Source organism: Rhinatrema bivittatum, chromosome 11 (genome assembly GCF_901001135.1).
Source record: "Rhinatrema bivittatum chromosome 11, aRhiBiv1.1, whole genome shotgun sequence".
Classification (NCBI taxonomy): Eukaryota; Metazoa; Chordata; class Amphibia; order Gymnophiona; family Rhinatrematidae; genus Rhinatrema; species Rhinatrema bivittatum.
The window spans coordinates 67,759,478-67,773,225 of NC_042625.1; the positions used below are offsets into that span (position 1 = coordinate 67,759,478).

At 46.2% G+C, this 13,748-nt stretch overlaps 1 protein-coding gene across 3 annotated transcripts in view; it reads right to left on the bottom strand.

Annotated features, from left to right (window-relative positions):
- Positions 1-13,748, bottom strand: part of PPP1R13L (protein phosphatase 1 regulatory subunit 13 like) — a 74,229-nt gene that overhangs the window by 36,503 nt on the left and 23,978 nt on the right. Inside the window, exon 1 of one of the 3 annotated variants that reach the window (XM_029571821.1) lies at positions 4,963-5,090. The exons of the other annotated variants lie outside the window; for them this stretch is intronic. Within the exon in view, the coding sequence (XP_029427681.1) occupies positions 4,963-5,075 (113 nt within the window). The 5' untranslated portion in view covers positions 5,076-5,090. Of the gene's footprint in view, positions 1-4,962; positions 5,091-13,748 lie in introns of those variants that run through there. 3 annotated transcript variants of the gene reach the window in all.

The window sequence follows — 13,748 nt, forward strand, 5'->3', positions numbered from 1 at the left end:
TGTCGGATTGTTTAAGAAAATCTAAGAAGAGTACAAGCTAGATCTATCACTTTGAAAAAACACTCCCTCTGGGTTTGTTTGCACATCCCTGCCCATGCAGGCATCATGCAGATCCTCAAAAAGCATGCATGCAGTATGGATGGCTGAAAAGCACATATTCCTCAGAGCCCTCCCCCCATGAAAAGCATGGATACAGCATGGAGAGCTGAACAGTGGATGCTCATCAGAATCCATACAGGTGTCTCACTAATACAGGGGGGAATATTCACACAATCCAGCAGGTGTGTGGCAACTGGGTTACAATAGTCCATGAAGAGAAACTCAAGACAAGGAAAGATTCAGTCTGACATCTTAATAAATATTTGGCATCCTGGAATTATTGAATCTTTGCTGTCTAATTGCTTGTTTTGAATTTCTCTTCATGGACCATTGTAATCCATTTGCAACACACCTGCTGGATTGGTTGGTTTGTGGTGTGTTTGCTTGTCGTTCCACATTCTGTTGGGGAATGAGGCTGCTGTGGATTAAAAAGAAGAAGCAATACCAATGAATTTGCAAAAGGCTTCCTTACGACGCTCTCAAAAGTAAATTTTGAAGGTCACCCCCTGAAGCAGGACGGCATCGTCCGAAACACAGCTGTGTCGGGTGAACTACCATGGAGTAGATGAGTATTTGTGTCCCCCCCCCTCCCTATATTTGCGGAGATTGTGTGACAATTGATTTTATTATAATAGAAAAAATCTCAACAAAAACGGACAATTGGTAAAATTTAAATTAAAGCAAGGTGACCCTGTACAATTATAGAGTCTGTTGCACAATACAGACCCTTGAAGTAAGGGGCCTACATATATTTGGTTTTGCACATTTGTGAGGTGTTTAAAATATACTTGTGGTACCATTTAATTTTTGATATTGTTGTTAGACAGTTCGGTACACTGGAATACAGTGGTTTTGGGTGAATAGGTTGTGATGGGGAATATTCAAAGCCATTTCCACAGATAAAACCCGCAGATATGGGCCCACCTTCAACAGGGCTAAGATGAGTGCCTGCATTGTTAGACACACACTTACTTTTACCTGCATACTGCAGAGGTGGTATTGGGGGGAGGGGTAGATTGGGGAAGCCAACAACATGCGTAGTCCTGGATTTTTAGAACTGAGCACATTGCTTTAACATATCTTGGTTTATTTATCTGCAAAAAAAAAAAAAAACAACCACACACACACGCGCAAATCTCTACGGGTACTTTTCTTCTGAGCAATAATCAAAGCGGAAGGTATATGCATGCTTTTGCTCCTGATTATTGGGACAAAATTAAGCAGGCAGAAAGTACCTGCAAGGTTTACAGCAAGACATCCAGCTCGATCAGCCATGGAGACTTGGGAAAGCCGCTGCTTATCCCTGAAAGTCAGCAAGAAGGATTGGATCTGCTCTTTGGGATCCTGCCAGGTACTCGAGACCCAGACTGGCCACGGAGGATGCTGGGCTCAATGGACCTTGGTCTGACCCAGTATGGCATCTATGTTCTTAAGGAAATTTAAAATCCAAAAACTTGTGGACTGGGGCACATTTTTAATAACCACAATAAGGCTTCAAGTGGCACACTAGTCCAAAAAAAAAAAAAAACCCCCCCAAAGAGTGTAAAGATATATTGGGCCAGAAAGGAGAGGATCTATGAATAAGATCCAGAAAGAGCAAAAGAATCCAGACTACAGCAAGTGGATATCTTCAACATCCCGATCAGTCATTTCATTTATAGCTTTTTACATCTAGTAAGTAGTCCTTTGCTTTTCAGGACAACCACAATATTAAGCTAGGTCCTGAACCGTGTATGGAAAAAAAACCAAACAAACATATCAATATTCATTATGGATGCACCAAAATTGAGATGCGAGGGGCACTCCCAAGGCCTGGGAGTGACTTCTTCCCCCAAGAGGGTGACAGCCGCCCTGGAACTGACCTCCCAGGCAGAGCGGAGTAACCCAAATGCAGACAGAATTCAAGCCTGCAGGGGAAATCCAGAAAAGGAGGAAGAGAAGCCTTTAGGGCCAGGCCTTGAAAGGTCAAAAGAACTGACCCAGGTCAGTCAGAGGGTCTCCCAGTCTATGTCTGTCACAAGGAAAAAAAGGTCCCAGCATGAAGCTGGAGGGGGGGTACACTCAGGAGGAAGAGGAGTACAGAAAGGGCACCAGATGGATGCATGGCTTAGGGGAATTCTGCTGCATTATGGCCCTTCTGGATTGTAATTGCATAAAAGGGTAATATACATAGCAAAATATAAAACCGAGGTGTGAAAAATATATTGACCGAAAGGAAGCAGGACCCCGGGTACCCCAGGGAACATGGGCTCCATCAGGAAGGGTCATCACAACCCCGTGGCCCCCAGCACGTCAGAGCAGTGGTGCATCAAATGGGGGGGGGGGGGAGGCTGGATTTTCAGGGTATCCCTAAGATATGTGCATGAGATAGATTTGCAGATAGTGGAGGCAAGGAAGGCAAATCTCTCATTCGCAGGCATCAGGGATTGCCCGAAAACCTGACTGTCAGCGTGGGGGCAGGGGAGTACCACGGAGATAAAAGAACAGAGGCTCGTGGGCTTTTCTCAGGGTAGAATCAAAGGAGGATTGGAGAGATGGGGGTGAGCCAGAGGAAAGAGCACCCTCCGTTATCAGATGGCTCTTTGTGCGCTGTTTGGAGGTAAATTGCCGTGGATCGGGGAAAGTATTTGAGCATGTAAGTCCACATCTTTACTGAAAATGAAAACAAATTTGGGATGCGGGATTTATAAGTTTTTCTTTTTTTTTTGTACTTGGTTTCCAACTTAATCAGAACCGGTCTTGGTTATACTACAGCATGCGACGCTTTCATTGGCAACTACCCAGTGACTTCTCCCTCATTCTGTATCCCCTCCTAACTCACAGACCAATTCAGTAAAAGTCGCAGGAGAGGTTGCGAGCGCCCGCTCTCCCGGCGCGCGCACAGGTCACTTTCCTGTGCGCACGATTCAGTATTTAAATGAGGGCCCGCGGTAAAAAGAGGCGCTAGGGACACTAGCGCATCCCTAGCGCCTCTTTTTGACAGAAGCGGCGGCTGTCAGTGAGTTTGACAGTCGATGCTCAATTTTGGCCGGCGTCTGTTCTCAAACTGCTGACAGCCACGGGTTCGGAAACCGGACACTGGCAAAATTGAGTGTCCAGTTTTCAACCCGTGAGCCGATTTTACTTTTTTTTTTAATTATTTTATTTTGGGACCTCCGACTTAATATCACGATGATATTAAGTCGGAGGGTGAACAGAAAAGCAGTTTTTACCGCTTTTCTGTGCACTTTCCCGGTGCCGGCAGAAATTAACGCCAGCCTTTGGGTAGGCGCTAATTTCTGAAAGTTGAAAGTAAAATGTGCATTTGCATGTTGCGGGCGCTATTAGTTTCGAGGGTGGGGGGGGGGGGGGGTTGTACGCGCGTTTTCAACGCGCTATTACCCCTTACAGTGTTGTACTGTACTGTATCGGCCTGTCACTCAGCCCAGTCTTAGCCTGCAGACATGGACCCTGAGTCTGCCACTGGGTGTGGTTAAGACTACTTCATCCCCTGGGGCCTCTGCAGCATCCCCAGGCCTGACCAGTCCAGGGAACAGAACTGAATCTGGGTCCTTCACAGGGCCGCTGCGTTGTCCCATGGCTCACAGTTTAGGAGATGGCAGATGTGCGATTTGCCATAGTTTTATCACCACATGTGCTGTCTGCACAACCAACTTACCACCAAACCGTTAGGTCAGATCCCTGCTGAAGCACCATGAATGGACTCCAGATAAGGAGGAGGGATGCCATGTTGCCAGGGGGCATTGCTCCGGCTTTAAATTGTTTTACGCCAGTGGTCAATCCTTATGGATGCCAGACTGCTGCTTTCAACTCCCCTTTGTTGCAGCTTGAGGAGTGCCCTGTCCACGCCAGCTTTGAACTGGAATTCTCTGAATGTTTTCATACCAAACAGGAGGCATTTCAATTCTCAAACTCTGAATTGGGCAAGATGCCTACCAAGTGTGCATAGTGCTAACATTCAGTGCTCTACAGCTATTCTTCAATGGAGGAGCAAACACAAAAAAGTACGTATCAAAATTATTTTCTGCTTCAGGGTTTGCATTATACTACCAGTCAGTGCATTGCAGGATGACTTGCAGCTAAAACATACTCGTCTATTAAATACATTTAAGTTTTGCATTTTCTCATTCTCTTTAGTAGAAAGGCCAAGAAAAATCAACCACTTTTCCTGTCCATGTGCCACCAGTAGCTACCCCAGCACTGACTGGTCCCCCCTAGAGCCCCTGCTCTGCGGGGCCAGACTTAGCGTCTTCTGTGCCACATTAGCATCAAGCTCTCATGTGTCACTCCCATAGAGAGCTCAAGGACTACACAATTTCTGTGCTACGTGAGACAACATTACCACTAGAGAAGTCAAATGATCTCCCCACAACTCTGCCTCCCCCATGGTGTCAGCCATTACAGAAACTACAATCTCCACTGGGAGAACCAACCAGCCATTAATAAATAGCATGGCACTAAGTAATACCCGAAACCTGCATGCTGATTACATAAATACAAAAGGGTACAAGGCTCAGTCACTGTGATGTGACCCTCCCTGTTTATTTCATCAACATCCAAGTCACAGGATGACCGACATCGCCCCTATGTTCTGTGCACAAGCACAAATATGCAAAGCAAAAGGGTAAGAGATTCTGTAGCATCCCCCTCTCCAACACCCCCCCCCCCCCCCACCACCATAAAGCTTCACCAATGGGCCTCAGTCCACTTCTGCAGCACCCTCTGCTATCCCTCTGCAGGTGCACCTCAGTCCTGCCAGGCAGCACCCCCCCCCCCCCCCCGCTATTCCAACCCTGTAGCCTGCACCCTCCATAACGTATCTCATGCCTGATGCAAAGTACTAAACCCCAGATGCTCACTTACCAGCCTTTCCATTGGCGCACTTTATTTTGGACGTTTTCTGGCATCACCAGAGAGGTCACACTTCCAAACCTCGAGAGCTTTGGCTTCCCATGTGCCTTTATGTTCCGCACCATGACTGCAAACTTTCTCTAACCAGTTACGTGGGGGGGGGAAAAAAAAAAGACTCAGGGTCTCTCTGCCAGTTTCACCAGGAAGGCTGGAGGCAGCTGCTCCTACTGCCTGGACTGTCCAAACATCAACAGAGCCATGGGCTGATGGAAACCTTCCCTTTGAGGGCAAGGAGTTGTGGGTGGTGGCCACTGGAGCAACGACAATGGAGAGGGTTGGCTAAGCTACAGGAGGGTGGACCCTGCCTCCTCAGCCACCTCATCTGGCGCCAGGGAGGATGGAGGAGCAGGAGCATTGGAGCCGTGCCATCAAAGAACACCTCATGCTGGCATTTGGCAGAACCAGTTTCCAGCAGCGTCTCAACAAGAAGGGAAAAACTTCCTGCCTGGAATCTCAGGATAGGGATTTCTTCATTCCACCCTGCTTATAAAACCTCTGCTATTACACGCACTCCCGGGCCTGTCTCGTATCGTCATCCGACTACGTCAAGATCGTTATATTCCCCTGATCCAGTCCATTCCTTCCTGCCTGGGTAACGTGAGCTTATAGCAAAGCATGCTGCCTTGCTATAAGCGAAGAACCCCAAGCAGGTTACTCGGCTGGTAATCTTGCAGCTGCATTTCCAAAGGTATATACATTACTTCATTCACAATTGCAATGCAAAAGGACACAATATATATATTATACACATATATCTGTTAATAAGGTTCCTTCTTGGGCCCAGTTTAAGCATATAACCTACTCTCAAATTAATTGCAGAACTCTTTCAGCCAAAGTTGCCACTCTTAAATCTGGTCCTGGACTATTTCACAGCTGTCTCCTGTACATTATAAAGACAAATGTGTGGATATGGATGGGAAGTAGGCGAAGGATTTGACCATTCCAAGTGGATCTCAACATGCAAGCAACCGCCAAAATTTGCCCCTTACTAGTTAACCTTTATTTTCTACATTAAGTGACATATATATATATATATTCATTCATTCAAGTGGACTAACATGGCAGGCAAACTACTTTCTGTTAGTGTAGCGTCAGTGGTCTCGATGGATCTTGCCCACGTGAGAGACGTCCAATGCAGAAGGCAATGTTAGAAGAGATTAGACCTTCGCCGATGGGAGGGGCATGTTTTAATCAAATTCCTGTGCCCACGTGAGCGCAGGTGGAATCGAAGGTGCTGGGTGTGGGGACTTTCCCTTCATCTGGGCCCTCTCTCAGCGAAGGAGTGAAAGGAAGATGTATCCCTGTCCTGAGGAGGTAGCTAGGGCTCCAAGGTCTCCAGAACATGGGACAAGTCCCAAGAAAGAGAGAAGCTTTAAGTTCCCGATCCTCATCTGTCCAGAGAGGACTTGGAGAAGTTGGGTTTTTGGGGGGGGGGGGGAGGGGGAAGGCATCTACCTAAAAAACCCCCCACAAAAAACCGCAAATCAGCCAGAGAGACTTCTGCTGTGAAATTGGAGACGACACAGCGATGGAAAAGAAAGGAGAGCCTCATCTAGAACAGGTACTAGGGAAGATCCCAGAGTGGAGGGTGCCGGTCCCAGAGAGCTTACCCACCAAGAGTTGGCTGTGAGAAGCTGAGTTATTTTTTTGTCCTATCAGACTTACTTTTCTGAACCGTGTGGTGCATACTATGGACTTTCTTTCTCGCCTGCCATCAGCGAGCAGTAGACATTTTTAAACAGCTTTTGCATGCAGTTGGCATATTTGCTGACTGACTGACCTGATGTGCAAAAAAAGACAGAAAACTAAGGACCTTGTGGGAAGGACCGGGAAGGTACGGGTACTGCTGTGGCCAGTGACCCTCCCAACGAGCCCCTGTGCTTGCACCAGAGCAGGACAAGGGCTACCCATGTCTCCCCTTCTGGAGTGTAAGGTCCAAGCAGCATCTCTTTGGCATCCAAGAAACCAACCAAGGGCTGGCCCAGCGACTTAAGATGGAGTGCGACGCACTGCCAAGTAGAAGATTTGAGTCAGATTCCTGGGCCGGATGGAGATGCTGCAGAGGCAGCGCTCACAGCCCAAGGAGGGAAGGAAGTTTCAGCCATTACACAGTGGTGACACTTATTGCCTTTGGATCCACGTTAGCCAAATTCTGGAGGAAGATGTGGTTTGTGGCCTGTGGCCATGGACTGTTGCCACAGTGGCTGGACAGAGTTGGGAGGAGGATGGAGTTGGGAAAGAAGGCTCAAGGCCGTTGCCAATTGAGCTGGAAGTCCATGAGAAACTGCTGGGCTCAAACAAAAACAAACACACACTCACACCTAAAAGGGGGAAGGAGGAATAACCAGTGCCATCCCTGCTCAGTTACAGGTAGGCCCAGAGCACAGGGTGAGATAAAGTGACTTGCCCAGGATCACACACAGAGTCATCAACAAAGCCAAGATTAGAACTAGAAGGGACTTCCCCTGAGGTTTCACACCAGGGCTGGGATTACAGCTTGCATCCTCAGTTATTTTAAACCTTGGTTCAATATTTTCATCTTGACCACTCCTCGGCAGAGATAACACACCGGGAAATCCACCAGCATGAAAACCCCTGCAGCAGCCCCACCTCTCATGAGGCAATTGTGACCTAGTTTCTCGAATCTCTGCCGCCTGTTACATAAGCACCGTCGTCTCACTTCCTAGGCCCTGGCACTTTGATTCCGTGCGGGGAACCAATCCCAGCAGAGTCCGGTAACCCAGAAGCTTGGCAGCTGCGGGGCTGACGTATAAAAGTCCTATTCTGGTGGGGGGCGCGGCAGGGCTGGAAAGCAGCAGCCCCGAAATCAGCTCCAGCTGCTGCCACCCTCTCCCTGGATGACCTCCTCAGGTACCCATTCAGGCCATAAGCTCTTCGGGGACAGCATTCATTGGAGCGTATTGTATTATCTCCTCAGGAACATCAAATCAGAATGAAGCTGGGAGAAATTAAATTTTTTTTTTAATTACATCTTAATCTACCTCCTTGGAGCAACATCCGACACTTTGTTCTAGAGCATTCTTTGCTCTGAAGAGCTTCATTAATACTTTTGCAGTACATGATTGTAGCTATCACGGCTTCCTCTCACTTCTCTTCTGGGTCATGCTTCAGAACTGCATTAAAAAAAAAACAAAAAACAAAAGAAAAACCTCTTCCAAATTCACTAAATTTTTACAGACCAATAAGACTCGTAGGTCGTGATGCTTTTTACTGGACCAATGCATGAAGTATCCAAAGGGATCGTGGCATCCGTGCACGAGATCACACGAGGTCCACGGATGTGGTCGGAAACCTCTGTGGTCTGGCAAGCAGCAGCTTTGAAGGATTCTTACTTTGGGGCAAACAAACCATCCCTCACAGCCTGCCAAGGACCAAGGTTTTCAAAGCCTCAGACCCTTATCGGGCACTCATTTTTTAAACTAGAAAAACGCTTGCTGGCCATACACGGAGGAATGGAATATTAAGGAACACACAACCATTCCACGTGTACTGAAATTTGTTCTTTTCATCAAATGGACATGTATTCTAGTTCGTTTTGTCAGTTGTGTTGATGTACTTGTAATATATTCAATTACCTATGTGTTACTGTTAACCGCTTAGCACAGTTTTCTGCGATAAGCGGTATAAAAAAACCCAAAAACAAACCTGCACATAAATCAATACCATCTGTGACATCGCTCTTCAAAATGGCTCACTCTGTGGTACCCAGACTGCATGTCACACTAAGTAATTCCTAGGATAGGAATACTCACGGCCTGGATTTTCAAATCCAGTTCATAAATAAATAAAATCCAAAACATGGACAAGCCTTTTTTGTGCAATGTCGGTGTCCTGTTGCTCGGACCAATCCCTACATGACAGGATAGCAACCCTCCCATAAAGAAAGGGAAGCTTGAAGTAAATAAATATAAAAAAAAGTAAACGTTGACCAACGATGGCTTTCATCCTATCCTACCTGCAGTCTCCCATTCCCACCAACCTGCAGTCTCCCATTCCCACCAACACACACAGTCCAGGGCATCTACAAAAGTAATCTAACTATAGGACAAGCAGAGGTAAGGTCACCACTTAAGTATTCAAGCGGGTGGACCAAGACTGGTACTATCTCGCATAAAAATATAACATTAAGTTTTGAACTTGCTGTCACAACAGCAGATCAAGAGGAAATGCTATTTAATATTCATTAATAATGAATGGGCCAGAAAGAAACCTCTTGAGTGAGAGGTGAGAAAAGGTGGTGGTAAAGGGTGCTCACACCGAGTGGGTGCTGGAGAGGTTGGATAGAACAGACTGAGGACAACAGTGTTCCTAGCAATATTGCAGAAGGGCTATTGAGAGAGGTTTGTCTTTTTTACCCAGGATACTAAAATCTGAAACAGGGTAGACACCCTGGAAGATGTGCAAAACATAAGGATTTGGTGAAGACTGAGGAATGGCCTAAAATCTGGCAGCTAAGATTTATTGCTTAAAAAAAAAAAAAAAAAAAAAAAAATATGCAGGGTCAAGCATGTGGGTTGCAAAAAACACAAGGGAGTACAGTAGAGGGTTGAACTAACAAGCGTGGGATCTGTGAGTGATCATACCTGATCATTTTCACGAGATCAGATAGACCAGGTACCAGCAAAAGCAAATAAGATGCCTGGATGCATAGGGAGAGGAATAGCAGGCAGGAAAAAAGATTTATATAGTATCAGAATTCAAGAAAGCATTTGATATAAACAGATCTCCGAGGGAGAGGAAGGGACTATAAGGCTATGCAGGAGATGTTGATGACCGTATGGTCGTCTATCTGCCGTCACATTCTATGTAAGGCCTGGCATACGAGCAGAGGAGGTGGAGTCCAGTACAGTAACAGATTCTGGGCATGCTTGGGAGTGATATGAAAGAAAGCAAGCCATGGGAAGGCAACATGGAGACTGATGTTGGGTCGCATTTAGGTATTGTATGATTATCTAACCAAATTGGAAGGATCTTAACTGAACAGACCAGATGGGCCAATTTCTGTCTTTTCTGCCATCAGGCAGATTCAGAAAAACAAGTGGGAGAGCTGGCGAGCGCCCCTCTCCCGGCACATACCACAGGCCACTCTCCTGGGCGCACAATTCAGGAGGGTGGGCCTATGCAAATTAGGGTTCGTGGTAAAAAGGAGGCACTAGGGACACTAGAGCGTCCCTAGTGCCTCCTTTTTGACAGGAGCGGTGGCTGTCAGCGGGTTTGACAGCAGACACTCAATTTTGCCGGTGTCTGTTCTCAAACCCGCTAACAGTCACTGATTCGGAAAACAGACACCGGCATAATTGAGTGTCCGTCTTCTGACCAGCGAGCCGATTTTTTAATTTATTTTTTTTTTACACACTTTTGGGGCCTCCGACTTAATATTGCCATGATATTAAGTTGGAGGGTGCACAGAAAAGCAGTTTTTACTGCTTTTCTGTGCACTTCCCTGGTGCCGGCAGGCGTTAATTTCTGAAAGTAAAATATGCAGCTTGGCTGCACATTTTACTTTCTGTATCGCGCAGGAATAACTAATAGCGCCCGCAACATGCATTTGCATGTTGCGGGCGCTATTAGTTTTGGGGGGGGGGGGGGTTGGACACGTGTTTGACGTGCTATTACCCCCTACTGAATAAGGGGTAAAGCTAGAGCACCGAAAACGCATGTCCAAATGTGGGTTAACAGTGCGCTCCACCGGAGCGCATTGTACTGTATCAGCCTGTTACTATGTTATAATAAGATTAGTTGAAACCCTACACTCAGTACTTTCAAAGTTTCCGATATTTCGTGTGCACCCAATACTTCAAAGTCCCTATTATGGTATAAAATTGAGGCAGACATTGAGAGGGTAAGGCCTGCATTTATTGGTTACACAGACAGAGCAGCAACAAGTATGAACAGATACCTAGCAGCTGAAGCCAGACAGAGACAACAGTAAATATCCAGTTCTGAAACAAAACTGGCAAACTACCAAGACAGACAATGAGGCAGGAGGTGTGCCATGCTCTTGAAATCAGAGGCTGCCAGTGATGTGAATCTAGGAAAGAGCTAGGAGACAAGAACAGTTTACACTAAGTCATGCATGAAACCATTCACCTGAGCATGCTGGCAGCAACGTCAATTTGTTATTCAGACAAACCCGAATCCTCTTGGGTATCACTTAGGGAGGAGTGAGCCTCTGGCTCTCTCTATTAATAACATCAGTGGTGAGATTAGGAACAGTTTGTACCTTGCTCTGTCTCTCTGCCCATATTACATGACACAGGTTGTTGGAGTATCGGGGCAAGAGCCGAGCGATCTGACCCAGACAGCAAAATGCCAGGAGGGCTGGCGACTTCGAAACCAGCACCGTTCCTACCACCAACACACTATGAGGGGAATTTTCAAAAGCTGGCCGTGTAAAAGCTAGCACTTTCGCACGCACACACACACAAGTATATGCTAGTCTAAAAAGCTGTGGAAATCAGGGTCCACGAATCCATTTGCACATGTAAAAAAGAGGGGTGGCCAGGACCGTTCCAGGGAGGAGGCCAACATTCATGCAAAGTGGTTGCTATTTTACAACCTGCCAAAGGGGCCAATGCAATACAGTGCGCTCAGCTGAGTGACCCCCTAATTTAAATATTGCATGGTGCCCCCCGGGGAGGGGGGTGCGTTAAGAAAGCGGGTGCTGACTGTTCACAGTGCATCGGCCCCAAAGTGAGGTGGGTAAGTCTTTTACTTCCATATATTACACCTGGTCATTATTTGGTGTAAGTGATCGTGAACTTAAAAAGTGAAATCATGTTGGGGTGAAGGGTCTGGGTGAAAAGGGGGAAATTCAGGCTGAAGAGCCGCAGATGGACTGGGCAAACTGGTAGGCTAACTGGTAAAGCTCGTTATTTCATAGCTGCATACCTATAGAAAGTCACCTGACTTACAGAAGGTTAAATTCATCTAAATAACGCAAGGAAAATCCATTTGTGTATCCCTTTGATATACAAATATACAATATAATTTGCACACATTTATCTGGCTAAATAGCACCTTTGCCACTAGCTAAGGCTGACACAGGTGAACTTATCCAGATGAGCACTTTTTTTTTTCTTACACACTTATCTGACTATCATACATACCCGGATAAGTCCAAAAAGCACTACTTAGCTGGACAAGTATCGCTTTTCAGGCTAAGTGCTGCTACTTTCCAGAGAACTCCAAACCTGCGTGGCTCGTGGTTTTTACATATGCAAGCATTTGTGTGCGCGTACGTATTCATATTTTATAGCCTGCATATATTGCATTTTACAACCGGTGTGGATACAGTGGCAACTTTATGTGCACCCATATTCACACATAAATGGACGCTCACAAGAGGATAACTTTCAAAACTGCTCAACATGCACTCCCTGTCACCGACATGCCACAGTGCCATATGCTTTATAAGTCATCATTGCTCTGCACACTAATAAGGCTTTATATGAAGACAGCTTTCTAGTCCTATAACTTCTAGAACCTCTCTCTGCTTTATATTTAGTTGGCATGTCCTCAGTATTTTCAGCCCTTGTGTAACTCTTAAGATTAGCTTGTGCCTTTGAAAATATATTAGAATGCTGATATTTTTGCAAGTTTAAACAGCTGCCACCATTTGGCATCCTTAGTGTCACTGAAAGCTCCACTCCTGTTCAAGCCCTCGGACAGAGGCCTTTGGAATTGAATTCTTTTTCGCCCCTGCCATTCTCGGACCTCCCTGTACCGTGTTATGTAAACAACGTTGAGTGCTTTATGTAAGACAGATCTTTATAATCATTCTCTGGGATAACCAGTTCTTTAGGATTATCCTTCTCACATACACCCTGACGGGGTCACACCCACTGTAGTTGGTTTTTGGCATGGTCCTGCCAGTCTGCAGAGAAACGCCCTATTGGAAAACAAGAGGGGCCTTGCAGGTCTCACCCTAGGTCTTAATGCCATGCTAGCTTCTATTTGTTAATACTTCAGGTCTCCCATCCCAACCCCAGGTTAGATAGAGGCCTGCCATGGAATCTTCCCTTTCCCTTCCTGCAAAAACTAGAATGAAAAAAAAAAAAAAAGTCACTGGGGACCATATGAGGTCCATATTCGGAGGCATTTAGTCAGATTGCTGGGTAACTTGCAAGCTAATTCCAACTTTCGAATATCTCCCTCACCTGTCCAATCTTCTTTAAGGTAGCATTCGACATTCAATAGTGCAACTACCTTAATGAATATCCCAGCAAAGTTAAGCAGATAAGCTTAACCGACGAATTTGCAATGCAGTGTGAGAGAGTGTGTGTGTGTGTGTGTCACTGTCCCCACACCTCCAGCAAAATTTGGAGAAGAGGAGATTCACCTTTCTCTCTCTGTAGTCATGCAGATACCTTGGTCAATATCCCATCTGCTAGACTGAGGCTCAGACAGCTTGTGACACTGAAAATCAGTCAGCACCTCTTCCTCACCAGTTCTTTAACCCAGGTACAGTCAAATATCAACATCACTCCTTCCCCAGTCATGAGGGCGATATTTAGACAACGATGCTCAAAGGATGGGACGTTAATGGGCAGTAACTGTCCTCTTTCATTAAGGGGGTGGCAAGTTGATCCCCTGCCCTTTTCTCCAGTCAGATTGTGCTGAAGCTCACTGATCATAATAAGTGGCAGCGGATAAAACCCAAAATGGCCCAATGAGGTGCCTAGGGCTGTACCATTCCCATTTGTGTCTGAAAGCTC